At 55.7% G+C, this 27725-nt stretch overlaps 1 protein-coding gene across 4 annotated transcripts in view; it reads right to left on the bottom strand.

Moving 5' to 3' along the window:
- The window catches only part of DAB2IP (DAB2 interacting protein), a 193941-nt gene extending 167131 nt beyond the window's left edge, over positions 1 to 26810 (bottom strand). The window contains exons 1-2 of one of the 4 annotated variants that reach the window (XM_057548216.1): positions 1385 to 1545; positions 1197 to 1224 (exon numbers count right to left, since the gene is read on the bottom strand). In XM_057548216.1, coding sequence (XP_057404199.1) covers positions 1197 to 1218 — 22 coding nt within the window. In that variant the 5' untranslated portion in view covers positions 1219 to 1224; positions 1385 to 1545. Of the gene's footprint in view, positions 1 to 1196; positions 1225 to 1384; positions 1546 to 2664; positions 2845 to 26569 lie in introns of those variants that run through there. The other 3 variants (XM_057548214.1, XM_057548210.1, XM_057548219.1) reach the window with 3 other exon arrangements.
- Positions 26811 to 27725: the final 915 nt, after the last annotated feature.

The following is a 27725-nucleotide window of genomic DNA, read 5'->3' as shown; positions in this document are numbered from 1 at the left end:
ATATTTACAACCGTAACCTCCAGGCATCCAAATGGGATGGGAAGAGATCAGTGGTAGACAGAAGGCCTTATATCTTCCGAATAATTCATGACAAGGAGGGGGATGGATGGGGTTGTCTTAAATCTGAGGCTTACAAACCCAGTGAAATCATAGGCCTTGGAGAGTATATGCATCTGTCTACTTTTCTCAAAAGGGCTGGTTAAGAGGGGCTGGTCCACACCAACTTTTGAGAGGAGAGGAAACTGAGTCACAAAGGGTCTGGGTCCCTCAGGCAGCAAGAAGGCCCAAGCTCCAGGATGCAGACTGGCAGTCCAAGGCTGTTGTCCTATGAGCCAGATGCCTTCCATGCCTAACCTCACAAAAGCCTCACCACATCCCCCTGCGGTGGGAACTTTGAGCTCAGAGAGGTTAGGAAACCTGCCCAAGGACACACAGCTAATGAACAGCAGGGCTGGGGTTTTCCGGGCTCCAAAGCCTGTGTTTGGTATGTTTTTAACTCTCAGGTGTACCGTCTTAGGTCAAGAAAACAGAAAGGCATTTGGCTTTGACATTGAGGGGAAATAAAGATGATCATTAAAAAGGATGATCCTCATAGGTGACAAGCTACCTGCCTATCCACCCTCAATCAAAATTAATTTCCCCCTAAGTAGCAAAAGAGGGCAGGAGAGGAGAGGCGCAGTTTCCATATGACTCAAGCCAGACAGCTCAAAAGAATAGACCGTTCAGAAACAAGAAAAGCCCACGGTGTTCCTACCAGGCTGGGGATTGGAACCTAGATGGCTTTGGTCCCTGTTCCCACTCTGCTTGCTCAAGATGTTTTCTGGAGGGTAGGGTTCCAGGCAGCCCAGGAAACAGAAAAGAGATCTCACTTCAATAACCCCGCCCCCCTGAAAATTGAGGAGTGGCTACTGGTTGAACAAAACAACACCCAAAACTTGGGTGCCCCGGGGTGCCTGGCTCCCGGCAGAGAGGAGTGGCTGCCCAAACATCAGCCCCCAGGAGTAGATGAGGAAGGTCCGAGGTTTGGGGAGACAACTTGGAATTGTTAGGGTTGGGAGGCTGCAGAAAGCCCCCAGCCAACCCCCGCCGGCTGCGAGCCCCAGCTGGGGCTGCCTTCCTTGTAACACCGCGCGGTTCTCTCCCAAGGACCCAGCTGTCTAGAGAGGCGCCCAGGAAAGTTTAAAGGGTCAACTCACCACGCAAAGATCCTCGCGGCATAGGGGGCTGTAGGGTAGAAGAGGGGTAGGTAAAGCAAAGTCGCAGCCCACTCCTCAGTCAGGCACCACTATACCACCCATCAGGGTCCCCAGATCCCCTCGAACCCCGGATCCCTCTAGGACCCCCGGGGCCCCCTCATACCGACTCGGGGGGGCCTAGCTCTTACCTCTACTCGCCAGCCTGGCCGCTGGGCTCTGCCATCCCAAAGGCACCGGAGCCCGAGCAGCACAGGGCCAGAGTCACGCGGTGGCGAGGTCGCGGGGCGCAGGAAAGTTTCAGTAGCGCCAGCCAGGCGCAGCGGAGCGGAGCCGGCCAGGCAGGCGGCGGACCCCGCCAGGCAGGCGGCGGACCCCGCAGTAGCGCGCTCTGGCCGGCTCCGCGCCTCCGCCTGCGCCGCGGTGCTTGGGCTCCCGGGCTCCCCCGGCCACTCTGCCAGCCCAGCCCCGCCAATCGCAGGCCCCGGCACCCGCAGCTCCGCCCGCTGGGCCCGGACAGAGAGGAGGCGGGGAGGAGAGGGGAGGGAGCGCACCTGTTTGGCCAGTCGACCCCACTACTACCACCCGCCCCGAACGGACTGGGCAGCGCTGATCCCCTCGGCTCGCGGCACAGGCTCCCGGTCCCCACTTTTGTCCCGGATCTAGGCCGGGCCACACTCCCCCTCCCATCCCACACCAGCACGCACCCCAGATCTGGGCCGGGCCACACGCCCACTCCCCTTCCCCGGCTCAGCTAGCTTGCTGAGCCCCTCTGTGTGGCCGGACTGCGCTCTTTTCCCGGGATTTCAAAGGTAAAATCCCAGCTTTAGCCCAGGGACTATGCAGATACCAGACTGAGGAGTGGGCTGCGACTCTGCCTTGCTCACCCCTCCTCCACTCCACACTCTCCTCTCCCGCAAGGATCTTCGCGCGTCCGTTGACTTCTTAAACTTTGCTGTGCGTCTCGCCTTGATCTCCACCTGCGAGGGCCGTGGGCTGATGCTAGGTACAGAGCTCCGGGAGAGGACGGCGAGGGGGGGGTGTCTAGGGTGGGGGTCACAGGGGGGGCACCTCCAGCCCTCCCATCAACAAATTATCCACCCCATCTGGGTTCGGGCAAACATCTCCAGAATGCTTGCGATCCGTTTCAGCAGGTTCCCCTATTTCTCTTGGGGTCACAGTCAAAATTAAAGCTGGACGATTTTACTGTCCCATAATCCAGATAGGAAGACTGAGGCCAAGGGGAGGCAAAGGCTTCTCAAACGAGGTGGCGAGACTAAGACTTTTTTCGAACCAAAGATGAGCTTGCAGAGAGCGCCTGACTCTTCTCCCCAAGCCCTGCTTGGGTTCCGATGCCTGCGTTCACCTTCCTTCGGCCCCTCCGCCACGGACCCGGGGTGGGGAAGGAGAAAGAGGCGCCAGCAAGTGCCTGGGAAAAGCGAGGGGCGCGCCGGCTGCGGCCCGGCCTTACCTCGGCAGTAAAGCGTGTCCTCGCAGAGCGCGCCGGCGGGAAGCCCCAGCAGCGGCAGGGAGGCCCAAGCGAGCGCGCGGGAGGCCGCGCTGCGGGCTCCCATCCCGGACGGCCTCGGCCGCTCCTCGGCCCGCGGGCCTTCCACCCTCCGCGGCACCTGTGGGGACAACGCTGTGCCCGCGGCCTCGGCCTCGGCTTCGGGGGTGGGACGTGGGCCAGGCCCGGGGTGGGGACTCCCGGTGGGGTGGGACTGTCGCTGCCGGCTCCCGGCGAGCGTAGGTCGTGCTGGGCAGGGCGCTATTTTTAGCAAGAGCTGCTCTCCCAGTTGGACAGACAGAACCAGTTAATTCGACAGCTCAGGAAAGGCCTGCACTGGGAGCTCCCCGGAACGGCAGCCGCAGCTCCGCTGAAAGCTGATCCTTCGCATTCCTGCCTCGGGAGGCGGGAGGGCGGGAGGAAGCCTCTAATTCCTGAGGGAAGCCGCCATCCTCTCTCAAGGCAGCTCCTGGGTTCCAAGGGCACGCCCAGGACAGGGCTCTCTAGATCGACTCTGAAACCCACGGGTCTTCCTCCTGCTGACCCCAGGCCTCAGACTTCCCATAAAATGCCCACCCGAGGTCCCACTCTCCCTACTGGTCTCCAGTACTGGGAAGAGTCCCCCAGAAATGGGATCTGGCACACACACTTCACTCAGGATCTACTTGCTGAAAGAAGGAAGGAAAAGTGAAAATTCTGCACCAGATGAGCTGGAGAATCAGGTAGAGGTCCTCAGAGCCTAGGCAAAATGGGATGGACAGAAAGGTGGCTTTGAAATCCTACAAGAACACCTTCTGTCTGTGTGACCTTGGCAAATCACCTCACCTCTGTGCCTCAGTTTCCTCTTCTGCATAAGGGAGTCTCAGGAACCCAAGAGACTGAGTGTGAGAAAGTCTTTGCAAACAAAAGCATGACATGGATGTTCATGTAATGAGTGATGAGAGGGACACAAGGATGAATAAGACATGGATCTGCTCTCAGAAAGCCACTAGCTCTTCTAATTCAAGGAGGTGCTAAGAGCCTAAAAAGGTACAACTTGACCGTATATTAGCCCAAGGATAGATAAATAGGCCAATGGGCTAGAACAGAGGCTGCAAAAATAGACCCACGCATATATGGAAACTTCATATGCGGCAGAGGTGGTGCTGCAGGCCACTGGGGAAAGGGTGGACTTTTCTATAAATGTTCTTTTATGGAACAACTGGATGTCCATGTTGGAAAAAAATGAGATGGAATCTCTACCTCACACCATGCATAAAACAAAATCAATTCCAGGTGGATTAAAGAAACTTAAATGCAAAACTTTTTAATAGGGAAAGTTTTCTTAAAGATACAAAAGGCTTTTGAGCTTAAAGGCTCAAACTATCAAGAAAAAGATTGATACATTTAATTAAAGAACATAACTCCCGTTTATCAAAAGAAGACATTTGGAACATGATATCCCAAACATACAAAGATCTACAAACCATTTTTTAAAAGAAACAAGAGAAAACTGGATCAAAAATATGAACAGGCAATTCCAAGAAGGGGAAACATGAATGTCCAATAAACATATCAAAAGAGATTCAGCCTCACTCTTAATCAGGGAAATGCAAAATAAAACCAGAGGAAAGTGCCATTTCACACCTGTGAGATTGGCAAAAAGCAAAGGGGAGGACAGCAGAAAGTGTTGATGAAGATGTAGAGCACAGAGAACTCTCATACGCTGCTGGTGGAGGGGAAATGGTACCGCCACTCTGGAGGACAATTTGACAGCGTCTAGAAATGACGCACACACCCTAGTGACCCAGAGACTTGGCTTCTGGGATAAATCTAGAGAACTTCTTGCTCATTGCAACCTCGTTATCCTAGTAAAGAATCTAAAACAGCCTCAATGTTTGTCAGTGGATGAAATGCATAAACAAATTGTGGATAGGGCATTGAAAATCTATACTGCGGTGAAAATGACTAGAGATTCCTTATGAATCATTAGTGGGGGGATGGGGAGCAAGTTGCAGAAGATCAAATTGCATGATATCATTCATGTAGATTTCTAAAACATGCAAAACAAAATGATACCCTGTATTGCTAGGAATGCACATATGTGGTAAAAATATAAGGAAACTTAGAGGAATGATAAATAAATACACCATTCAGGAATCGTTTACTTCTGGGGGGAGAGGGAGACGGGAAGGATGATGGGAAAGGGCTTCCCTTAGATTGGTAAGGTTTTATTTCTTGACCTGAGTGGGCGGTACATAAGCGTTTGACTTTTTTCAGAACATTTTTAAGGGTACAGAGCAAGCATGATGGTATAAAATATAAAGTCCACATAAAATCCACTCCTGCTCTGAACTTCAGTGTCCTTATTTGAATGATGCAGTCATCATACCTGTGAAGTGCTCAACACAAAGCCTGACTCATGGTGAGGTGCTCAGTAAATCTTAAGAACACGAATAGCCCGCTCCCCAGTCTCCACTGGGGCCCTTCATACCCTAGTCCCAGCCAGCTGAGAGTCCCCCACTAGAGCACCGTCATGTAACCAGGTCTCCCAAACCCCCAACCTCTGACATGCCTTCATAAACAGTTCACTCTTCCTGGAATGCCCAGTCCTCTCCCGCTCTGCTGGGCCAAGATCTGTTTCTCCTATTACGATCCAGCTCTGGCATTGCAGCCCACAGGAAGGCCCTGTGAGGTCTTCATCAACTCTCCCAGGCAGTGGGTTCCCACGGCACCCGCCCACCGCACTATCCTTGTTTATCACATTGCAGATTGTTGCACCTGGGTATGGATCCGTCTCCTCCCCGAGCTGACTGCGAACGCCTCCAGGTCACTAACCTTGTCTGAGCTACCACTGCAGCCCCACCACCCAGCCTCAGGAAGGTTTGTTGAATGAATAAAGGGGGTAAGTGGATCCAAATACTCAGAAACAAAAGAGGTCATGCCAAACTCTCAAAAGGAAAGCAATCCCGCTATATGGATTGACCGCTTGGTCTTCATTGAGTGTTCTTGGAAGGTAATGTGACCTTTGGGTCAGAGAGACCTGGGTTCACATCTAGGCTGAGCCACTTGCCAGCTGTGTGACCTAGGGCACGCTATTACATCCCTCTGAGCTCAGTTTCTGTGTCTGCACAACCAGGATGTGACTAGGGCTGATTGCAAGGGGTTCTTGCAAGGATTCGGTGAGATAACAGAGGCAAAATGCACGGCCCCATTTTTGGAACAGGTAGCAATTATGTGAATATTGACCAAGAGGAAGATGTTTTCAGGGGAGGGTGGAAGGAACCCAAGTGGGTTACTATGAAAGTTGCACGGCTGGTGAAAGAAATGCCAGGGTGGGGTGTTGTCCAGTTCTGAACAAAAGCATGCACCTGGAGTCTGGCCCAGACTCTTCTGGAACAGTCAGAAGTGTGCTCCGGGTCGGTGCTTCTCGTGGTCCTTCCTCCTGTCCTTTGTCCTACCTCTGGGTATGGGGCTGCACAGCACTTCAGAGCCACAGACCCTCTTCCCTGTCCCCCCACATCCACTCTGGCCCCCCCCAATCTGTTTTCACACGTAGCCCAGGGATCCCAATCTGGACCCGTCTTTTCCTTGCCAACTTCCATCTGTAGGGGCGACAGAGCCTGCGGCACCGTCCCCAGGGACACGTCCGAGGTGATTTACCAAATGCGTCTGCGCTCTGTATGCAAAACTCACATATGTCCACTTGTCGGGAGCTTCCATCAAGGCAAAGTACAGGCTGGCAAATTGCTTATAGTCTAGACTCTGCAAGATGAGTTGGCCGGTGTTACACGTTGTACAAGCAAACAGATATATGAAGTCGGCAGGGCTATGTGGTCACCGGAAAAGAACAATACTGTGCGCTTCATGGGCTCGGATGAGATTTTCTGAACTAATGAGCCAATCCTCTTTGATCCAGATCGCACTGGACAATGTAATGTTATCCTGGTGACATGGACGTTAGCCACTGCTGGCGCTTTGTCCCATGAAAATGGGCATTCAAGGCAGGAATCCCATCCAGCTTAAGGTCTGCCATCTCAGTGCTTCTCAGGAAGGTCACTGATGACCTCCTTGGTGGTAACACCAAAGGACACCCATCCATCTTGATCTCACCTGACCTCTTGGCCATACTTCACCCCTGGAAAATCCCTGGTGCCTTCTATCTCACCATCTTCTCCCAGTTTTTCTCCTAGTTCTTTGGTCACGTTGCCCTCTCCTTGGCTACCTCATTTTACTCTATTGGGCTACAAAAGCTGGAGTTTGAGATTGTCTGCATCCCTTTTATCCTTCCAGACTCTCTCTGCGGGCAACTTCAACTGCATCCAGACCCATGGCTTCAACTGCTGTCCTTGTGCTGGTGATTCCCAAATGGTTATTTCCAGGCTAGTCCAGGCACTGGCTGTCATCTTTTGCCTGAACTTCAATAAGAACTGAGCTGGCTCTCTGCATCCACCTGGGCCCTCTCCCCGTTGCCCCCTGTCTACGGGTCCTCCTTGTGAGGTTTTCAAAGCTCAGATCCAATCCTATTCCCTCTACCCTTACTTGAAAGCTTTCAGTGGTTTCTTGTCACCTTCGTGTGGCCTACCAGACCCTGGGTGGTCTGACCCCTGCCCACCCCTCCAGCCTCCTTCCTTGCCATCTCCCCTCTCCCCTCTCTGCCTTCAGCCCCCAGCCAGCTTCCAGGTCCCCAAATATGCGATGCTCCTTCCCATTACACAGCCGTTACACACGAGACTCCCCTCTCTGGACCACTTTCCTCTGTCCCCTCCCATCCTTGCCTCAGTTACTTCTTCCCCCGGCAGCTTCAATGCCACGTCCTTAGGGAAGCCTTTTCGGGTTTTGCACACTACACATCCAGGGTGTTTATTGAAGTTGGTGACTGTACCTTTACTGTGTGACCACTGGATGCATGTGTTGCCCTCCCAGTGCTGGACGTCCCTGAGCACAGGGACCATGGCCGGTTTCATTCATTGTTGTATCTCTCCCCACCCCCAGCAAAGGCCTCAGCCCATAGTAGGCGCTCCATGGATGTTTGTTGAATGAATGAGTGAATCCGAGTCTGCTTGCACACCTCCAGTGCTGGGCTCTGTTTATCATGGTTGGACACTGTCCGTTGCCAGAAATGTCTACATCTCTGCACGTTGATATGTACACAAGTGTGGAGTGCTTTGCCAGGTGCTTCGTGTGTTCTCTCGCTTAATACTCACAGCCACCTCTGCGGATGCTCAGAGAGTTTAAGCGACTGGCAGAACATCACATGGCATGGGAATACGCAGCCTGTCCTCAGACCCATGTCTGTCTGGCTGCAAATCCTGGGCTCTAGAGCCTATAATGCCACACCACCATTTTATAGTCGTACAAACCAATCAATGACTTAATCGCTTCTTCGGGCGGTGGGCCCTCACCCGATGATGGAAGTGAGATTCAAAACCACCGCAACTGAGGTATCATAGAATGAACACCCAGGCCCACAGGCACCCCCTGGCAGGGGTGACATGAAAGGAGGGGGAGGGAAGGGAGCAGAGTGAAGCTCCGATCCGGTGTGTGCAGCGCCCTGAGGGTCACGGAGGATAAACAGTAAAACGTGTAAACCTCCCTTCCAGCTCAGAGGTGTCTGAGAATCTGATACGCAGAGAGAATGCAGCTGCAGTCAGACACTGTGAGTTACACCGAACAGGACGATGCTCTGGTTCCCAGGACAGGCCTCTTGGAGGGGCCACAGCCCCGCCTGAGTTTACTCAGTCCCCGATGCTTCGATTCTGCCTTTATAGTTTCTCTCACACTACCACCACCTCTACCCCCCGCCAGCTGTCCATGGCTTCCCTGAGTGCCAGAGTCCACGTCACTGGGACACCCTCTGTGCCAGGCTCTGGGGTCGGTGCTGGGGACCGATAAACAGAACAGTGGGCCGCTCATGTGTGCAGAGGAAGAGATAAGCAACAACACTGCCCGGGGCCCGTGGAGCACCCCTGGGCGCCAACCCCGTGCGCCCCTGACGGAGGCTGGTGGGTGGCTTTGGGGTCCCTGATGCCAGCCTTGCGGGCCAGAGGGGAGCCTCCAGGAAAGTCATCCGAGGAGATGATTTCTGAGTGTGTCTTGAAGGAGCAGAGAGAAGTTAGCCAGGAGGAGAGGAAACAGCCCCTTCCAAAGTGTGACAGCGTGAGACAGCCCAGCCCAGCGTGCTCAGGGATTCCGATCAAGCAGCTGGGAGACAGGGGGCAGGAGGAAAAGGGAGCTGGGCCAGGAGGAGCCCCAAATGCCATGCCCAGGAGCGGGGACTTCAGGCAAGCTTCAGGAGGTCTTAAGTAAGGGAGGGACAGCCAATGCTTGAGTTTTACAAAAATCCCCTCATCTGGAGGAAGAAGGTGGGTTTGTTTGTTTGTTTTTCTTTTTGCCGCACTGCGTGGCATGTGGGATCTTAGTTCCCCGACCAGGGATCAAACCCACGCCCTCTACATTGGAAGCTCGGAGTCTTAACCACTGGACCACTGGGGAAATGCTTTTTTTTTTTTTCTTTGAAGGTGGGTTTAAAGGGCACAGACTGGAGGCTGCGAAGCGCACAGAGGAGGGGAGTGACTGGGAGTGAGGAAGCGGGGACAGACACCTCTTCAGAGGGACTTGGCTGGAAGGAAGACGAGAGATTGGGTGGTCGCCTGAGGGGAATGCTTTGGGTTGGGGTGGGGTTGGATGCTGTGATTTGCAACCCACATCCCCGCTTCCAGAATAGAGGACTCACTCCCCAGATGTGGGAAGGCTGCTGCAAGATGGCCCCCAGCTGTCAGCCCTCTTTGGGGGTGTCCTCTGCAGAAGTAAGCCACCACACTGGAGGTGACACCCCCTTCCCGGGTGTCCTTCCCTCCTGCCTAGTGGGCGGTCAGCCCAGGGACATAAAGTCCCAGCCCCTTGACACTACTCAGGACAGCTCTAGAGGGCCATCCCTGCTCTAGCGCCTTCCCAGGCCCTACACAGGGGGGCTGAGACCTGCACTTAGACTGCGTGGCAGCTCAACTTCTCCCTGCCCTGCCCTGCCCTTCCATAGGTGCCGAGCCATCCAGCAGGCCCTGGTGGACCTCTTGCACCCCAATACATCTCAGAGCACCCTCATACGTTCTCCTGCTGCCTGGAGACCCCACCGTGTGCCTGGGAGAACTTGCTGGGTGTGCCTGGTGGGAATGACCCAGGAGAGAGTGTGACCTTGAAGCGGTCAGTGAGAGAGATAAGCCATACTCTAGGGAGCAGGCAAGGTCTTAGGAGCAGCGAAGAGGCCGGCTCCTCCCGAGACGGAAGCAGAAATTGGAGGCAATTTGGGGTGGGGAGAGCGTCAGGATCTAGAGAGAGTCCTGGCCTTAACTTATGCAGCCAGAAGTAAGGTTGGCTGCTGCGAGGAAAGCTACATAGTAGAACAATTACCTGACAAAGTAACGACAGTAGTGCAGGATAAATGTTGCCACGGCAGTAGTCAGGAGTGCAGGGCCTCAAAGAGTGGATAGGAGTTCGCCAGGCTGCGTGCCCAGTGGGGAAAGTCATACCAGGAAGAGGAAACAGCTGGTGCCCAGAACCCAGCTGGGGATGCTCTGGGAGGCTGGGGTGGGATTACCAGATGAAATACAAGATAGCCAATTAAATGAGACTTTCAAAGAAACAATGAATAATTTTTTAGTCTGTGTCCTATGCTATATTGGGGACATACTTATACTAAAAAATTGTACGTTATTTACCTCATCCCCTTCTGACCCCCTCCCTGCCAGCAGCCCACTAAGGGGTCCCCCATACTGTGGCCCAGGTACTGCTCAGATTCCGTCTTATCCCTCCCTTGCTCAAACACCTGCAGTGTCTCCCCCTTGTCCAAACCCTCAATTGGTCATTTGAAGCCCTCTATTGTCTGATCTTCAGCCACTCTCCCGACCTCATCTCCCATCCTTGAACACCCCCAGCCCTTTAATCTCCCACCTCTGGGATTTTTGCTCAGCTGTTTCCTCTCTCTACAATTCCCTCCCCCATGTCCATGCTTCCAGGAAGCCCCCCAGATCCCTCTGGGTGGATAGAAGTGGTCATCTCCTCTGATCAGTAGCAGTAGCACCTTGGGTGCGTCATTGCTCATCTCTGAGCTTCCGTTTCCTTGTCTCTAAAATGGGGACAATACTGCCTCTCTTAGGTGTCTGACGGGACAAGAGACCATGTTCAGAAGACACCAGACACACTCTTGAATGTTGCCCATGTCTAGATCAGTGCCAGGCACCCAGTGGGCATAGAGGCACATTTGCTGAATTGAATTGACACAAAGGTCCTGAGCTTTCATTGTTTAACTTGGAATTATCATGCCCACCAGTGGAACTTAGACAAAGTCAATTTCTTATATGAAGATGATCTGAAAAGAGATAAATAATGAAGCCACTGCAATTCTGATTGTATAATGGGTTTCCCTCCCAGTCGACAAGGAACCAAACCAGCTCCCCAAGAAAGGACCCGTTTTGGAACCAAGCATGGCGCCCAGCCTCTCCAGCTCAGAGCGGGTAATATTCGCCACACATGTTTCTGTCTCAAGCCCTCCCAATCCCAGACCACAAAAGGTGATTTCCTATAGCCATTAGCATAATTAGCTGACTGTGACGCTATAGAGATGTGATTAGATGAGCCTGTGATTTTTGCACAGTTATTTGTCTCAAGTAAGTCACCTGAAGTTCATCTGCCATCAGGATTCATGGCTGCATTCTGTAATAGCAGGGAATTATTTTGCTAATAACAGAGGTACCTTGATCTAATTTAGTTTTAATGCCAGGAGGTACCCTCCCAGATTAATCAGCTCCAGGGCAATTCCAATTTCCAGGTTTGTTACGTTCTGGAGAGAAGATTCAATTCACGGAGGCTGAAGTTACTTCTTTATCACCCAAAGTCATCTAGGGGTGAAATGGAATCCTACCTCTGCGTGCTTGCAGAAAAATGCGGGGAGAGGTCCATAGATAGGGAGCCGGGGAGAGGGGATGGCTCCCAGCCAAGAGGAACCACTGGAAGACATCACTGATGGGTGAGGACAGGTCTGAATTAGGACCACAGGCATTCCCTGGGAGAACCCGAATTTTCCTTGCATTCATTATCTCATTCATTCTTTTATTCCATTTCTGGGACATCTCTGCAAGACCTATGCTGTTATTTGAGTACAAATATTGATAACAAACCCTTCGGCAGCCCTGTTCTAGATGCTTTACACGTATTAACTCATTACATCCCGTGAGGCAGATGGGTGCTACTATTATTCCCATTCTATGGATGGGAAAGCTGAGGCAGAGAGGTTACAAAACTTGCCTCAAGTCACCCCGCTAGTAAGGGACGTGACTGGGATTTGAACCTTAGACCTTGAACTTCCTCAAGTTCACATACAAGGAAGAATCTGAGCCCACCAGGAATTGTTCAACCCCTTCTCTGTGCTCTCATTTTTACCCCTCACAACAACTCTGGCATGGGGGTGTTGTGAGTCCCATTTTGTTGAGGAAGAAACTGAGTCTCAAGAGGGGGTTGATTTGGCCAAGGTCAACACAGTAAGTGCAAGAGCTGGGGCTTGAACCTGAGATTCTGATTCTATACCTGGTGCTACTCTGGTGCTACTCTGGCTAAAGCCAGGACGTCACAGTGTCTTTGAACAGCTCCAGAAGCAGGCTGGGTATAATGTAATTACAGTAAGTAATTACTGGCACAGTGACCAGCCACCCAGCTCTGCTCTTTCCTTCCCACTTTGGGGCAGTTCCTCTTCCCCATCCCCCACCCCTCGCCCCAGAAATCAAGTGTCCTTTGCTGTCACCCCATGTTACCAAAGCCTACTTCCAGATTCCTACTCATTCACTCATGTGTTTATGCTTTCAGCAGAGGGCCCTGTGGTTCAGCGCGAAGGGCCAGGAGGTAGACATGGCTCTGCCACCCCATTCCTCTCTAAGCCCTGCTCTTATCTGTTCAAGAAGGAGGTGTGTTCTTTGTAAACTGATTGAGCCACAGAGCCGTCATTTCAAATGAAAAAGTTCAGGCAAACCCAGAGTTTACATCAGGTGAAAGCAAGCTGCTCTGGGCCGAGCTGTGTTAGGGGACGTGGGGGTCTCTCCTATATGTCAACCTCTGGGCATCTCCTCTGACTCAATTGGAAAACCACTGGCCTGGACAGAGTGTCTTGCCTCTTGGGGTTCTTAGAACCAAGGAATCTGGGATCCCCTGATGGCAGGTGATACCCAAAATGCTGGGTGGGCAGCAAAATGCCCTCCTGACAGCCCCCACCCACCCCCTGAACACCTGTCCTGCCTTGTTGGTGGCATCAGGGGACAAATCTGAAAGGGACCTGTCAGCAAGGCCAGGCTGTGTCCAAACCCCTGGCCCTGGGGGAGGTTTTCCAGAAACGTTCCCTGCTTCTCCCCACAGGCCTGTGGAGTCAGTCTGTCCTGGTACATCAGCCAGAGGACAGGCTACTCCTCTCACCCAGGCTCTGCCCATTTGTTTTCTCTCTCATCCTCTCCCTTTTCTAAAAACATAGTTTTTTTGTTTGTTTGTTTTTTAATCCCTCCCCCACTCCCTCCTTCTTTCAACAAATGCTCTCTAGTCACCAGCTTTCTGTTCTAGGCCTGATGCTTCAGGGGAAATGGGCCAACTTCACACACAGAGAGACAGCTGCATGCTGGAGTGATTGGTGCCACCAATGCCCCAGGCACTCACTCACTCACTGGAGCTGGGAAGGCTTCCTGGAGGCCGTGGTGACCAAAGGGGCACTAATGCACAAATAGGAGCTAGCCCAGTTTGGGGGTCATTGCCGATGGGGAGGAGATGGACATTCCAGGCTCAGAAGAGAGGTGGAGTTGGGAGCCGTGGAAGGTGGGGTGAGATAAGTATCCTTGAAGCGCTGTCCAAGGGCTGTGGACTTGATCCTGAGGGTCACGGGGAGTCAGTGGCGGGTTTAAGCAGGCCAGATGGGGAGGCTGGACATGCATTTTAGAAGCTCGTCTGGCTGCACACAGTTGGGGGTGAGGAGACGGTGAAATGGGGCTTCCTCTCCTTTCCCTTGTCGCCTCCCCACCCCTGTCCTCCCTCAACACGCAGCCGGGCTCCCCCCGGAGACACAGCCTGTGGACAGCAGGGAACTGAGGCATTGGCCTGTCCCGACCCTGGCCTGGGCCCCAGCCGGGAGGGCAGCCCTTGACCCCTTCACCCCCAGGACCAAGGGTCAGGATGAGTTCAGAGCTCCATCCCCACCAGCTGGGAGGCTTTGATTTGGGGGCGGGGCTCTGACAAGCGCCTGTTTGTGAATAGCAGCTAAAGCGGGGTAGCTTCCCCACCCCCTCCCCGCCCAGCACCTTCTATCCAGATCCTGGCTCTGACAAGCCCCTGCCCCGGCCGAGCAGCCCCACTGGGCCCGGATCACTGCCCCTCCTCCACACCGAGGCGGGGAGGGGGAGGTTTCATCCCGAAACACAAGCTCTTTTGTTCCACCACTCAGCTCGGCTCTCAGCCCTGCAACGCGTTGGTGGAGGTTTTCCTGGCACTCAGGGAGCCCCAGGTCAGCTGAAGGATGAGGCTTGGAATGGTCAGTGAGAGGCTGGGAACCGAGGCTGGAGGACAGGCGATTTCTGACTGCAGCTCTGGGCCCTGTCCCTCCCGTTCCTCGGCTCCTGCTTACTCTGGGACAGTGGTTCTTAATCGGGGGCAATTTTATCCCGCATGGAACATTTTGCAATGTCTGGAGACATTTTTGGTTGTCACGACTTGGGCTGGGGGTTGGGGGCGGATATGGTACTGGCATCTGGTGGGTAGAGGCAGGGATACTGCTAAACATCCTCTGACGCGCAGGTCGGTCGGTCCCCACGACAGAGTTATCCGCCCCACATGTCAGTAGTGCCAAGGTTGAGAAACCCCGCCTGAGGGAACAGCCCCTCGCTCTGTGTCCTCAGCCGTGACTCAGGCTTCCTTCAGGCCGGTCACCCCCAAGCTTCAGGCTGGGAGACTTGGGACACTCATTCCCACCTCTGCACCCTTGCTCAGGCTGTTTCCCTTGCTGGGGCACCCTCCCTGCTGCCCTCCACTTATCTCAATCTCATTTCTCTCCACCCCCTCCTACCTGTTGGGACCCTCCCCTGCTGCCTGCACCAGCCCCCGCTGCCCCCTCCCGGAAGCCATCTCTGACTCCCTGATACCAATTCCTCCCTTCCCTGTTCAGCCACTGCCAGCTTCGGCCCTCAGTTTGCACATCTATGCAATGAACTGGCCAGGTGAATAGAGAACCCAGGTCCTTCCTGCCTCTTCCTGGCGCAGGACTAGGCAACTTGGGATGCTCAGTGCAGACTCGCAGTGGCACAGAGTGGGATGCACGCCGGCTTTGGAGCCAGCAAGACCAGGGTTCAAATCCTGCTCTACCATTTCCTTGCAGTGTGACCAGGGGCAGATTGCCAAACGTCGCTCTGCCTCAGTTTCCCCCTCTGTAAGATGAGTGAAAGCTCTATGAGCTGTGCACTTTTCCCTTCCCTCCCCTTGTTCCCTGTCCGGCTGGTTTACCTCATTAAGGTGCCCCCCATCTCTGGCCAATCTCAGATTCAGAACCATCTACTATTGGGGCCAAGAGGAAGAGGATTAGAGTGTCCCTCATACTTCTCCCTAGAAGCTGAGCTTGCACTGCTTGGGCTGCTGAGGACCTTGGGGAAGGGAGACCTCTGAAACTGGAGGTTCAAAAATCCAGAGGCTGGGCAGGTCCAGGTGAGCAGTGGCGCAGGAATGCCACTGGGTTCCCGGCCTTCTTGGCCTCTCTGCCTCTGTGCGCTCTTCCCAGCTTCCCAGCCCCCTCCTGTAGGCTTCCCCTACTGGGGCTGTGACCTCCCCAGGTAGACAGCCGCCCAGGCTTAGCTGAGCTGGCTCAGGGGAGGGGTACTGTGTTGAGTAGACGTGTGGTTTGGGGTCTTAGGAATTCAGGGGAGGCAGCACAACTGCATCCCTCCCCTGCTTGGACCTATTCATGGCTCCCTGGATGCAGGATGAAACCCAAGCCCCTGAGCCTGGAACCCCTAACCTCTCCAGGCTCCTCCCCTACCTCCTCCCATCTGGATTTTGGGGTCCAGCCTCACTGAATCACTCAAAGTTTCCAGTAGACCCGTCCCCAGCCTGCTCACCACCTCCTTCTGCAGGCCAAGCCCTGGTTACCTTTAAGCTCAGCACCTCCCCTGCACACCACCCCCCAGGTCTCCCTGCCCTGGGCTGTCATTGTAGCTTTGGGCCCCTGTCCTGAGCTTTTCCCTGAGGACAGGGACCCAGCCTTGTCCTTCCCTGGGCCTCCAGTGCCTGGCAGGCAGCTAGCCTGGAGGAAGTGCTCAACATGAATTAAAAGAAGTGAACGTGGGCAGGGAAAAAAGACACCCCGGCCCCCCCATCCCCGACCCCGTACCCTCCTGCCCCAATTCCAGTGGCTGTCCCTTAGAATCACCTGGTGGGGGTGGGGTGGGGGGAAGGGAGGGGACGAATTTAATATTCCAATGCCCAATCCCCCTCTAGACTAATTGAATCCAAATCTCTAGGGCTGAGGCTGGGGTGAGGGTTAGAACTCTCTGGATGTCTGAGATCAGACCATGTCTTCTCCCCCTTCCTGGGGGCAGTGGATACCCCTGGCAAGTGAGCTGACTCTTGGGGGAGGCTTCCAATGCTCTTTAATACCCACTGTGTGTTGCATTGATCAGAGAAGCTCTTTACTGCTTGCATCGGGTCATTCATTCCACAAACATCAGCAAAAAGTGCTGAGGCACCGAGACAGGCGGACACCTGGGTGTGACAGCGGGGCAGAGGAGGATGAGGGGTGCTGGGAGCACTTGTTAGAGAGTCCCCTGGTCTGGGGTGGGGACTGGAGGCAGAGGGTGAAGCAGGAGGCCCAGGGTGGGGCTGGCAACCGGGCCGGGGTGTGGGGTGTGAACTAGGCCGCGTGTGGGCAGGGGTGAGATGGAGACCGCAGATGTGAGGAAGGGGGGGGGTTGTGGAAGGAGAGGGAGTCGTGCTTGGGCATCTGGGTGGCTTGGCTAGAGGAGGAGGAAAAGGAGTCTGCCCGGAAGAGTGAGAAGGGACAAGGATGGGGGGGAGGGGCGTGAGGGTCACATGCTTGCCGGTAGTGAGAGATTCCAACAATGACAAATGCAATAATAATAATCACAGTAATAACCACCAACGTCAACTGAGGGTTAACTCTGCCTGAAAGGGTCTCAGGACTGTTTTTTAAGCATTAACTGTTTACTCCTCCTAGTAACTTGTGAGACAAGGGCTAGCGTCATCATCCCATCTCACAGACGGGAAAACTGAGGCTGAGGGAAGTTACATAATTTTTCCAGAGCCACATACTCCCTGGTAAGTGGCAGGGATCTGATGCAGGTGGGCTGCCCGTCCAGGGACCCTGGCCTGAGCCACCCACTCCCAGCCCACCCCGCCAGGGCCTCTCAGCCCGGAGGAGCAGGGAGCCTGCGCCTGACATCCCGCATTCAGCAGTTAGGGCTCCTCTGGTGGCCTTGGCCAGAGCAGTCTGGGGCAGGGGGTGGTGCTGAGGAGCACGTGGGTGGTGAGGGACCCGGGCGGCCCTGATGGAGCTTGGCTGTGAAGGAGCAGGGAGGCTGGGTGTGCTGCAGGGTTGAGATGTGGAAGAAGGGATGGAATGGCAGGCTCGTTGAAGGGGGAGAAGCGGCCGGTGGAGGGGCTGAGCCGGGGGTCCCCAGGCAGGCGGAGGGCGGGGGGTGCAGACCCCAGAGCCATCTGGCCTCAGCGGGGAGCTGAGGGAAGGAGGCAGAGCTGAAGCACCAACACCAGTGGACCTGGAGGGGCCTGGAGAGCCTTCGGGCACGGGAACCTCACGCCTCTCGCTGCCCCCAAGTCTGTGCAGCTGAATGGGGTGGGAGGAGCTCTGCGGGAGGCGAGGGGGCAGGGCTGGAGCCTGCAGGCCCAGCGGGAGGGAGGCAGAGAGACAGAGACAGAGAGAGACAGACATTCAGCAATACTTGAGCGGGCACTGTCCATCCCCCCCAAGCTGTCGGAGGCCCAGTCTGGGAGAGGAGCCCCAGAAGACGGGGCACAGACACCCCGACTGGGCCCACCACAGAGCTGGCCAAAGGAAAGACTGAAGAGTCTCGGAGCCAGAACCCTCCTAGGCGCCCCGGCTTCCAGGCCATGAAGTTGGCACAGACGCTTGGTCAAGGACAGTCTCACCAGGAGAGAAGGGTCTCTACTGTCCCTCGCAGGCAGGTGGGGGAGGGGTGCGGAGACCAGGTACCAGGAGGGAAACCAGGGACAGACCTGGGACAGCCCCAGGAGGCTCCCGAGTCAGACCCTGAACTTGGCAGCCTGGGCTTCGGGAGGCCAGAGCCCACCCTCCCTCCAGACTTGTCTGGCCACCTCCTGGTTCAACCTCACACTGTGTTCTAGGTCCCCTCCCTCCGCTGCCCTCGTTCTCCATGCCGAACATTCCACCATTAGTAAAGGCGGGGGGAGGCCATTTATCTGAAATTTGGGTCAAGGGAGAGAGAGTCCTGGGCAGAGGTGGGCTGGCGGCTAGGGGACAGGCACCCCAGCCATTTCAGGACCTGTGGTCCCCTGAGCGGGCTTTTCCGGAGCACAGCCTCCCTCATTCTGGTGCCGAGTCTGTGGTACTCCGGGGCGGGAATGTGGGGCCCCCTCACCCTCACACGCTCGCTCACAGCCGAGACGGAGACCCACCTGCTAGCGCTCCATGCCACTGGCGAGGCGCTCGTGCCCTCAGCACAAGTTCGTGTGCATGTACACACACATGCACATGCACAGAGGCGTGCTGCGATGTAGGTCACCGGCTGGAGTGCCTCAGGCCTGGGGTTGTGAGGACCGAGCCATCTGGGCGGAAACTTCCAGATTGGACAGAAATGCACCCCTCCCTTCGTCTGCGTCCCCCCCTGCTCGCCTGTGTCAATCTGACCCGAAGCCTCTCTAGGCTTCTGTTTGGTTTTCCCAGAATCCCCTGGCTGAGACTGCGGAAACTGACTCCATCCAGGGGAGGGGGCATCTTCTCAGCGTGTGGATCCTTGTGCGGGGCTGCATGGAGTCTACAGAAGACACAGGTGTGTGGCCCCAACTTGAAGGCTTCGTAGGCATAGCCCGTGAGACGTCCTAGGACTAGAGGTGGTAATGACCAAGAGGGCACAGTCAAGGAGAGAATAGAGCAGCCTCAGCCAGTGGTCAGGGCTGGCTTCCTGGGGGAGGTGGCAGGACCTTGGCTGGGGAGGTGAGTAAAGGTTTCAAAAAGCCTAGGAAGGGGAATGGTACTGATGCAGCTGGGAAGGTCTAAGATGCTGCCATCCTCCACCCTGGAATTGGGGCCTCTCTGGAGGTCATCTGGAATGACCATCACAGACTCTTCTACCGAAAACCACTCGATGGCCCTGCAGGCCTTTCAGACACAGCAAGCCCAGAACATCACTCCCCACCCCACCCAGAATATGCCCTTCCACCCATGTCCCCCTCTCAGTGTGGACACCAACAGTCCTGCCACACAGGCCAGAGACCAGGTCACACTGACCTCTTTCCTCAGCCCACCCCCTCAGCCTCCAACTTTTCAATCTGGCACATGGAGCAGCTCACAGTCCAGAGGTGAAGACAGGCAGGGAAGCAAATGCACTGTACTCATTGGCGTGTGGCAGGCTAGCAGGAAACCCAGGGTGCCTGGGAGCTCAAAAAAGGTAGTCAGGGAAGGCTGCCTGGAGGAGGTGACACCCAAGCTGAGACTGCAGGCTGAGCAGGAGTGGCCAGGTTGGGGGGAGGAGTAGTGGGGAGAGCTGAGATGGGAGAGTATTCCAGGCAGGGGGGATTAGCAAGTGCAGAGTTGAGGATGGCACATTCAAGACAGAGATTAATTGGTCATGATGGAATAGAGAGAAAGAAGGGGTGTGCTGGAGACAAGGGCAGAGGTGTCATCCAGGAGTCGGATGGTGGACTGCCTTGACACCATGGTAATGAGTTTAGACTCTCTCCTGCTGCATTGGGGTGCCCTGTGGGACTTTAAGATGCCTGAGAGTGGCCCCTTTAGCTGCACACAGAGGATGAGTTTGGGGGATGGGTGGAGACAGGGATCCCCAAGAGGGGGCGAGGTAGCTGTCTAGCAGTCCACTGTGGGGCGTGGCCTGAGGTGGGGGCTGGGAGATGGAGAGTCAGGGCAGAGCTCAGGACCAGTTAGGAAGTAGAATGGCCCTTGAGTGGTTCTGGTTCCTCCTCTCTCAGGTCCCCATCTTCTCATCGTGTAATGGGGGGTGGGCAGGAGGACCCCCAAAGACCCTCTCCCTTGGATCTCCTCACACTTGGGGCCATTTTCTGTTTGCTCCAGTCTTCCCAGGCTTCTGAGGTAACCTCTTGGGAGGAACCCCCTCTGGGAGGGGCATAGCTCTGGCTTCCGAAGGCCTGGGGTGTAGTCAGCAGCCCAGGGCACATCCACCCAGTAGAAGGAACGAGCTGGGCAGTGGGAACAAATGGCTGGACTTGGAGCGCCCAATGGTTGGCCCAGGGAGGCCAGCCAGTGAGAAGGTGCTGAGACACACTGGGCCTCATGGAAAAGGCCCACCAGCCTTCTTGGCATAAGGGGGACCAGAGCAGTGGTCCAGGAGCCTGGGTGTGAGTTAGGCCGCATCACTCACAGGACTGAGATTTGGGTTAGTGACCTCACCTCCTTGTGCCTCAGTTTCTTCATCTATAAAATGGGGATTAACACATGCCAGGAAATACATCAGGTGGTAGGAAAGCTTAGGGGAACCGGTCCCTGCTGCTGAGTGATTCAACAAAGATCGCAACTAGGTACCACAAGGTAACCTCGAGGGAGGGGCTGGCTCCAGGCAGCCACTGTCCAGGACAATACAAGAAGGAATGATCTGGGAGGTGGCTACTGCTGTCCCCAATCCTCTGTTGAGAGGCGCAGAGAGCCATGTGGCCCAGACGCCGGGGAGGTGCAGCAGGATGGAAGCCCAGGCCTGTGCAGGAGGACAAGGGTGAAATGTCTTTTCTTCCTGGGTTAGCTGCTCCCTCCTTCTCCCACCAAGAGCCCCTCTCCTTGAGCTTCTTCCTGCTCTGCTGGGGCGCTGCGGGCACAGGGGCCACCCTCCCGTCTTCCCCAGGCCTCACTCCCTGGCCTTCTTGTGCGGCCAGCTGCTCTGGTTTGGGAACATCCATGATTTAAGCCCCTCCCCGTCCAGCCTCATTGTTCTTTATTGACTCTTCTTCCTGATTTCGCCTCATCCCAGAGTGCTGTGGGGCAAGAAGTGGGGTCTCCACCCCTCGTCCACCTGCCCAGCTGGGGGAGTTCAGAGGCTCAGGCAAGGCCGGCCAGCAGGACTGAGGCTCTCCTGGGCACAGGGAAAGGCTGGGGGTCAGGATACCCAAGGGGCAGCCCAGGGTGGGCAGAAGCACAGGCATCTGAGAGTCCTGGGTTTGAATCATGGGCGGCCCCACTAGCTTGTGGTCTTGGGCCCTTCTAAGCCTCAACTGTCTCATCTGAGCAATGGGGCCATTCCTTCCTCTGTGAGGAGCGCACAACTCCATGTGGAACACTTAGCACACAGCTGGGCACGTAGTAAGAGCTCAGTAAGTGGGGTCCCTGCTCTGCCTCTCTGGCCTGATTCCTTCACCTGTGAACGGACCTAAGGTGGGGCTGTGGCCTTTCCTGTTCCTTCCGTCCCCAGAGGCCCAGCCAGCTGGTCCACAGCAAAGTCCTAGAGCAAGATGGAATGAATCTGGATTTGGCATCCCTTCCCCACCCCAGGTAGGCCGGGCGGCCATCATTACCTCAATTTCACAGATGGGGAAACTGAGTTTTACTGTTGAGTTAGCTCAGCAGCAGAGCGAAGAGGAGGCCCCAGGCTCTTGGCCCTGAGGAGGCAGAGGAGGCCTGATCCATCCACACAGCACAGCCTCAGAGAAGGGCCTAGTGGGCACCGGTTCAGAGCTCGGGCTCCAGGTGGGACAAACCGACATGACTCTCAACTCTGCCATTCGCTCACTGTGTGACTTTGGGTGAGTCACCCAGCCTCTCTGAACTTGTTTCCTCATCTTGAACATGAGAATGACAACACCAGCCTCACAGGGTGGGGGAAAGGGGAAGCGAGATGATGAATGTGAGGCACGTGGCCGGCCAAATAGCTGCTGTTTTATGGTTATTTTCTATTTGTTACCAGCTGAGGCAAGCCACTTATGACATCTTCAGCTTCCCCCTCTCACGGGGGAAGGGCCAGGGAGTGGTGACATCAGGCCCCCTGACAGCTTCCAGCCCAAAATAGCCCTCTCTTTAGACTGACCCTCTCCCGTTACAGCGGCTTCTGCACTCACTGTCCCCAGCTGACATGACATCACCGTCACGGCTCCTGCCCTGTCGTGCTCGTCTCCTGAACTGCTCCAACAAACACTCCTGGCGAGACAGGATTTTAGGCGGTAGCTTTGGCGCAGGGACAGCTCTTGGAAAGTGCAGCAAAATGAAGCCCCCGGGCTCTGTCGCAACCTGGGTTAAACCACTGACCTCTCTGTAAGGTCGTGGTGTCACTTACTTTCCCTGAGCCTGTTTCCTCATCTGGAAAATGGAGCTATAACAGCAGCCTACCAGGTTTGTTGAGGATTCAAGTAGGCAGAGTGTGGGGCCTGGCCTGGAGTAGGTGCTCAGTAAATAGTACTGGTTCTTTTACATGCAGCACCTGGAAGTTTACAAAATCACCTCATCTGCCTCCCTACAGGGCCCCCAGCTGGAGCTGGTGTCCTGTGCTGGTATCATCGGGAAGAAACTGAAGGTTCTGAGCTGCCGGTTCCGCCCCCAGGGTTTCCAAAGCAACCAGCCCCTTCTGGAGCTTTTATCCTAGTCGTCTGTCTGAGCCCAACTCCCTCACCCAAGAATCATGAACTCCCTCCAACAGGTGTCCAGCCTCCCATAGTTGTATCTCATCACTCCTCTGGAGACCCCAGCCAACCCGGGAAGCAGGCAGGGCAGGACTGAGTCTGCCCATTTGTCAGACAAAGAAGCTGAGTCTGAACAAGGAGCAGGGACTTGGTCCAGGCCACCCGATGGCTGAGGCAGCCGGGCTGAGGCTCAGGCCGCAGGGAGGGAAGACGGTGCCAAGTGCTGAGTCGGATTTAGCATCTTAGATGGTCAGAGCTGGAGCATTCAGGGGTGTGGAGTGCAGTACCCTCATCGGACGGCTCAGGAAACAGAAGTCCGGAGAGGAGGAGAATGCCTGAGGGCACGAGTAAGTTAAGGGCGGGATCCAGCTGGTGCCGTTCACCACTCACTCATTCATTCATTCATCCAGTGGGTGTGTATCGAGCATCTCCTCAGGGCCAGGCACCGTGCAGGACCCTAGAGATACTGCAGCAAACAAGACACAGCCCCTACTCGCAAGGATCTCAGGGTCTCGAGTGGGAGTCAGGTCAGCGAGCAGTTGATCATCTTGCCCCCTCCCTCAGCAATCACAGGCACAGAGGAAGGAAGTGATTCTCTGGGCAGGCCTTTCCATGCAGCTCTGAAGGGCCCATGCCAGAGGGGGTCAGTCAGATCTTGTCTGGCCCTCGCCCCAATTTACTTACACGTGGGGAAACTGAAGCCCCTCCACGAAGGGCTCTGCTAGGGTTAGTGCACAGCCTCCAAGCTCCCTCCTCCTTGCCTTCCTGCCTGTGAATGTTGTGTAAAAGAAACCCCTGCTCCTGTGTTTGCCACTCCCCCCAGCTGTGGTCTGAGCCCTCGCTGGCCTTGCTCTAAGGGTCCCTCATCTCAGGACCCCCTATGGGGCTCTACTCAGCCCTGTCTGCTGAGATGCCCTGAATGTGCCGGAGGCCTCCAGAACATCAGTGTCAGTGGCTGGGGACGTAGCCAAACTCCTTGCAGCCCCTGAGCACCTGATGAATGGAATTAGAGCTCAGGATATCCACCCGACGGAAGGGAGTCTTGCCCTGCTTGAAGCAGGGAAGGGGGGCCCAGATCCCCAACCCCAGCTGTGTCTCTCCCTACCCTGTCCCCATAGAGGCTCCTGGGCCCCCTAAGGAGCTCAGCTTGCCAACCCCTGACCAGAAGCATCACCCTCATTGGAAGTTTCTCCAGCCTCCGTGCCTTTGCACCTGCTGTTCTCTCTGCCTGGAATGCCTTTCCTCACCTCTTTGGCTAGGCCAACCGAATTGTCCACTCACTCATTCACAACTATTTGTTGGATGCTTACTACAGGCCAGGCAGAGAGCTATGCTCTGAGGATAACAGCTGTCAGGGAGCTTAGAGATTAGTGGGGGATACAGAGGTTAAACACATACACATACCATAATGTGTAGTGCAACTAGGAACAGGTCCTATAAAGGAAAAGAGAGAGCAGAAGAGTGGGATCTAATTTGATGGATCGGGGAAACATGATCTAGGGAAAGCTTCTCTGAGGAAGTGACTTTCAGTGGAGACTGGGAGGAGGAGGAGGAATTAGCTCAGTGAAGACTGAGAGGAAGAGGCAAGGAAACCACGTGTGTGAAGGCCCTGGGCTGATAACTAGCTTGCTGAGTGTGAGGAAGGTCAGATCACTATGGCTGGAGCCTACAGAGTGAGGGGGTGAGGACAGAACAGTCAGATCACAGAGGGAGGCAGAAGATGCTGACCTTGGTGATAGGACCACGTGGGTAACAGGTAGTGGGAGGGGTCCAAGAGAAGGAACCAGAAAAAGAGACTGAGAATAGATGGGAGAAAATCAGGAGAGTGGCCTAGCCCAGAAGCCAGCTGAAGAAATTGTTTCAGAAAAGAGAGAGTCATCCTCTTCTTTGGTGGAGGAGTCACCTCCACCGGGAAGCCTTCCTGGACTCCACGTGTGGGGTTAGGGGTTCCAGGGAACCCTGGCCTTCCCCATCAGAGAGCACTTACCTCTCTCTCCCAGACTAGCCTGGGAGTGTCACAAAGGCAGAGACAAGGTTTGACTTACCTCTCCAACCCCAAAACTTAGTCCAGGACCTGAAAGTAGTATTTGTTAGATGAATAAATGCAGGACCTGGGATTAGGGAGGAAGTGACTCTGAGGCCACAGATGTCCCTTGCTTCCCTGGCCAGGATGGCCCCTTCAGCGTGGGGACATTCCCAAGGACTTCCTGGGCTCCCCTCCATTCCTGCCTGCCCCTTTCCTAAGGAACCCTCTCCTGTCCCTTGTCCTCTTCCTCTCAGTTTCCAGGCTCCTCACTGCCTGACCAGCTTCCAGAAGGCCAGCCACAGGGGAAGACAAGGATCTGATGGTGCATGGGCCCTTCAGTTAGGGTGCAAGCAGCCTCCGTTTCCAGGGCCCCTGGGCTTACCCTGCCCCAAGGCTGCCACTAGCAAACCCAGGGGACAGCAGGTCGGGATTGTGGGTTCCCGAGAGACCACTGGGTTCCAGGTGGGGAGACGGAGCCCCAAGGGATTTGGAGCCTTGCTTGGCTCTGGGTTGGTCCCCCAGACAAGGGTCTGTGCCCTCCGTGGGGTAGCATCCCCGTGCCAAGCTTCAGGTGAACATCTCTGGAGACCAGCGGGCCTGTCGCACACCCCAGACGGTCTGCCCCCACCTCCCCCCGAGGAACTCATCACTCTGAACCCAGTATCATTTGTCTGTCTCCCATTGGAGGCTGGGAGCTCTTCCAGGGCCAGGGCCTCCGTCTCCCTTTTCTCCCCTCCCTCTCTCTCTTTCCTCCCAACATTCACTAAACACAGACTGTTTTTTAGGCTTGAGTTCTTTATTCCAGCATCCCTGACCCTGACACAGAGCCTGGCACGTGGGGGTCACTCGGCGTGCGTCCACTGGCCACCTGACCGCCCAAAGACGCCAGGCCAGCGGGCTGCCAAGCTCCCCCGAGGGGTGCAGCTCCAAACGTGGCAAAGGGCCCCTCTCCCTGGAAAGAGCTGAAGCTGGCAGGAGGGAGGTAATTTGGCCTTGAATCTGTGCCCGGCGGCAAGGCCTGGCTGCGGTGGGGCTTGGGGGTCCAGAGGGAGAAGAAAACAGTTTTCTTAGCAGGGACCATGGTCCCAGGAGGGTCTGGGCCCCCAAAAGGCGGATCCAAGCTGGGGTGAGGCCTCCCTTGACTAGCGCTCCTCTCTGAGGCCAAAAGGGCCCTCTCCCTACTGAGCCCTAAAACCTGCTGGCCCCCCAGGGCCCCCCCTCCCTCAGTCCCTCCTGCCCTCCTGCCTCTCTCCTTTGCACAACACAGAGATGGCCAGAGCGCCCCAGGCGTCCTAGCCAAAGGTGCACAGCCTGGCCGGGCTGAGCAATGGGGTCTTAGTTCCCTGTACCCCTGGAGCCCCAAGCCTGCAGAAACTGCCCTGGCCGAGCCATTCCGAGCCTTACAAGTCCCTGCCATGGGCTCCAGACAAGTTGCTCTGTCCCAGGCAACTTTTCCCTAACAATCTGCCCGGGGTTTGCAGGGAGACTGCGTCGCGGGCAGCTCCCCGGTGGCAGCCCCTGGGGCCCTGCAAAGCGGGGAGTGCTTACAGCCGGGCTTTAATTACAGACTGCGTTCCTGTTGCCTGGTCCATCTATATTTATCTGCAGGATCTCACTAATTAAACTCCCCGCAGCACCCGCACCCGGCAGGCCTGGGGACAGCGAGTGAGGCAGACAGGCAGGGGGGCTGCAAACTTCCTTCCTTTCCGTCTTCCGTCCAGGAGCAAAACAGAAGCCGCCGAAACTCCCTCTCCCTCCCCCAACCCTGCCAATGCCCGGTCCAAGGGGCTGCCCCAGGCCCCGCTCCTGGAACCCTTCAACTCTGTGCCAAAATTCCCGGCACCCATGACCCCCAGGTCCCAAGACCAGGCAGTGCCCATCTTCCTCCCCGCTTTAACTCGGATTCCTGCAGCCAACAGAGAAAAGTCTGCCTGAGCAGCGGCTGAATCCCCAACTCTGCCACTTTGCCGGCGCTTGTCTTACCGAAGGAGTCGTCTTGGTCCAGGAGGGAGTCGGGCTCCATGGCGTGTGCGCCCCCAGCCCCTGGCCCCGCCTGATTTATGAACCGAGGCTGTCTCCATGAGCGTCTGGGTTTCTCCTTTTGTATTCCATCTGGCGGCTTTTCCAACTAGATGACTGGGTATTCCTGCAAGCAGGCCCCTTTCCAGCCCTCGCCTTCATACAGTACATTTAAAGTAGCAGTAACCTCTTTTTCCTCCCCCCGCAGCCTGGCTGGAAACATTAGAAGGGACCGAGGCAGCGAGATGTCTAAAATAGGAAGACGCCGGGGACGACTGGCCTGGCTGCCCGCGACGCTGGCGGTGGGGATCTGGCCCCGCTGTGCAGATGGAAGAGCTAAGAGGTAAGGCTGAGCCTGGGCTGAGCATCTGGAAGCTGGCTCTGGGGCCCAGGCATCTGTGGGAAGGGGGGGAGGCTGACCCACCCGTGGGAGGGCATGCGGGGTCCGCTCTGTTCACTGCCCAGCGCCCAAACCCCAGGGGCTTCTCCCAGGCTTTGCTGGAACCTCCCACTCAAATCTGTTCTACAGACATTTCCTGCGGTGTGGGGGATGCAGAAATTGACTCATCCATCCATTCAGTCAGACACTAAAAATTTTTCTGGAACATCTACTCGGCGCCAGACACCGTGCCAGGTGCTGGGTTTGCAGTGGGGAGCAAGTGGCAGTGTCTGGTCTCTTGGAGCTCACAGGTAAACAGGTGAGTGCAGTGTAGTATGTGTGGTAAGTGCTGTGGGAGCATAAAGAAGGGCTGGCTCACCTGGATGGGGGAGGTGGTCAGTGAGGGCTTCCTGGAGGAATGGGCCCCTAAGCTGGGGCCTTATGATGACTAGGAGCTAGCCAGGTGACAAAGGAGGGAGTGTGCCAGGTGGAGGGAGTGGCCTGTGCAGAAGCTTCGAATTGAGAGGGTACTTGGGGTGTTCAGTGACCCCCAAATAAGTTCCGGGTGGTTGGAGCTGCGGTCACGGCACAGGTGGCGCAGAGAGACGGAACCGTGGAGAGAAGCAGCGGCGAGTCGGGCAGGGTCTCACGGGGGTATGGTTCTCAGGTTTGACCCAGGGGATGACCCACGGGAGTGACACATTCCTGGTTGTTCTTTAGAAAGGCCTCTCTGGCTACTGT

This window comes from Balaenoptera acutorostrata, chromosome 6 (genome assembly GCF_949987535.1).
Source record: "Balaenoptera acutorostrata chromosome 6, mBalAcu1.1, whole genome shotgun sequence".
NCBI classification, from domain to species: Eukaryota; Metazoa; Chordata; class Mammalia; order Artiodactyla; family Balaenopteridae; genus Balaenoptera; species Balaenoptera acutorostrata.
Note: the sequence above shows the minus strand (reverse complement) of the source record. Positions and strands in the feature narration are given on the sequence as shown.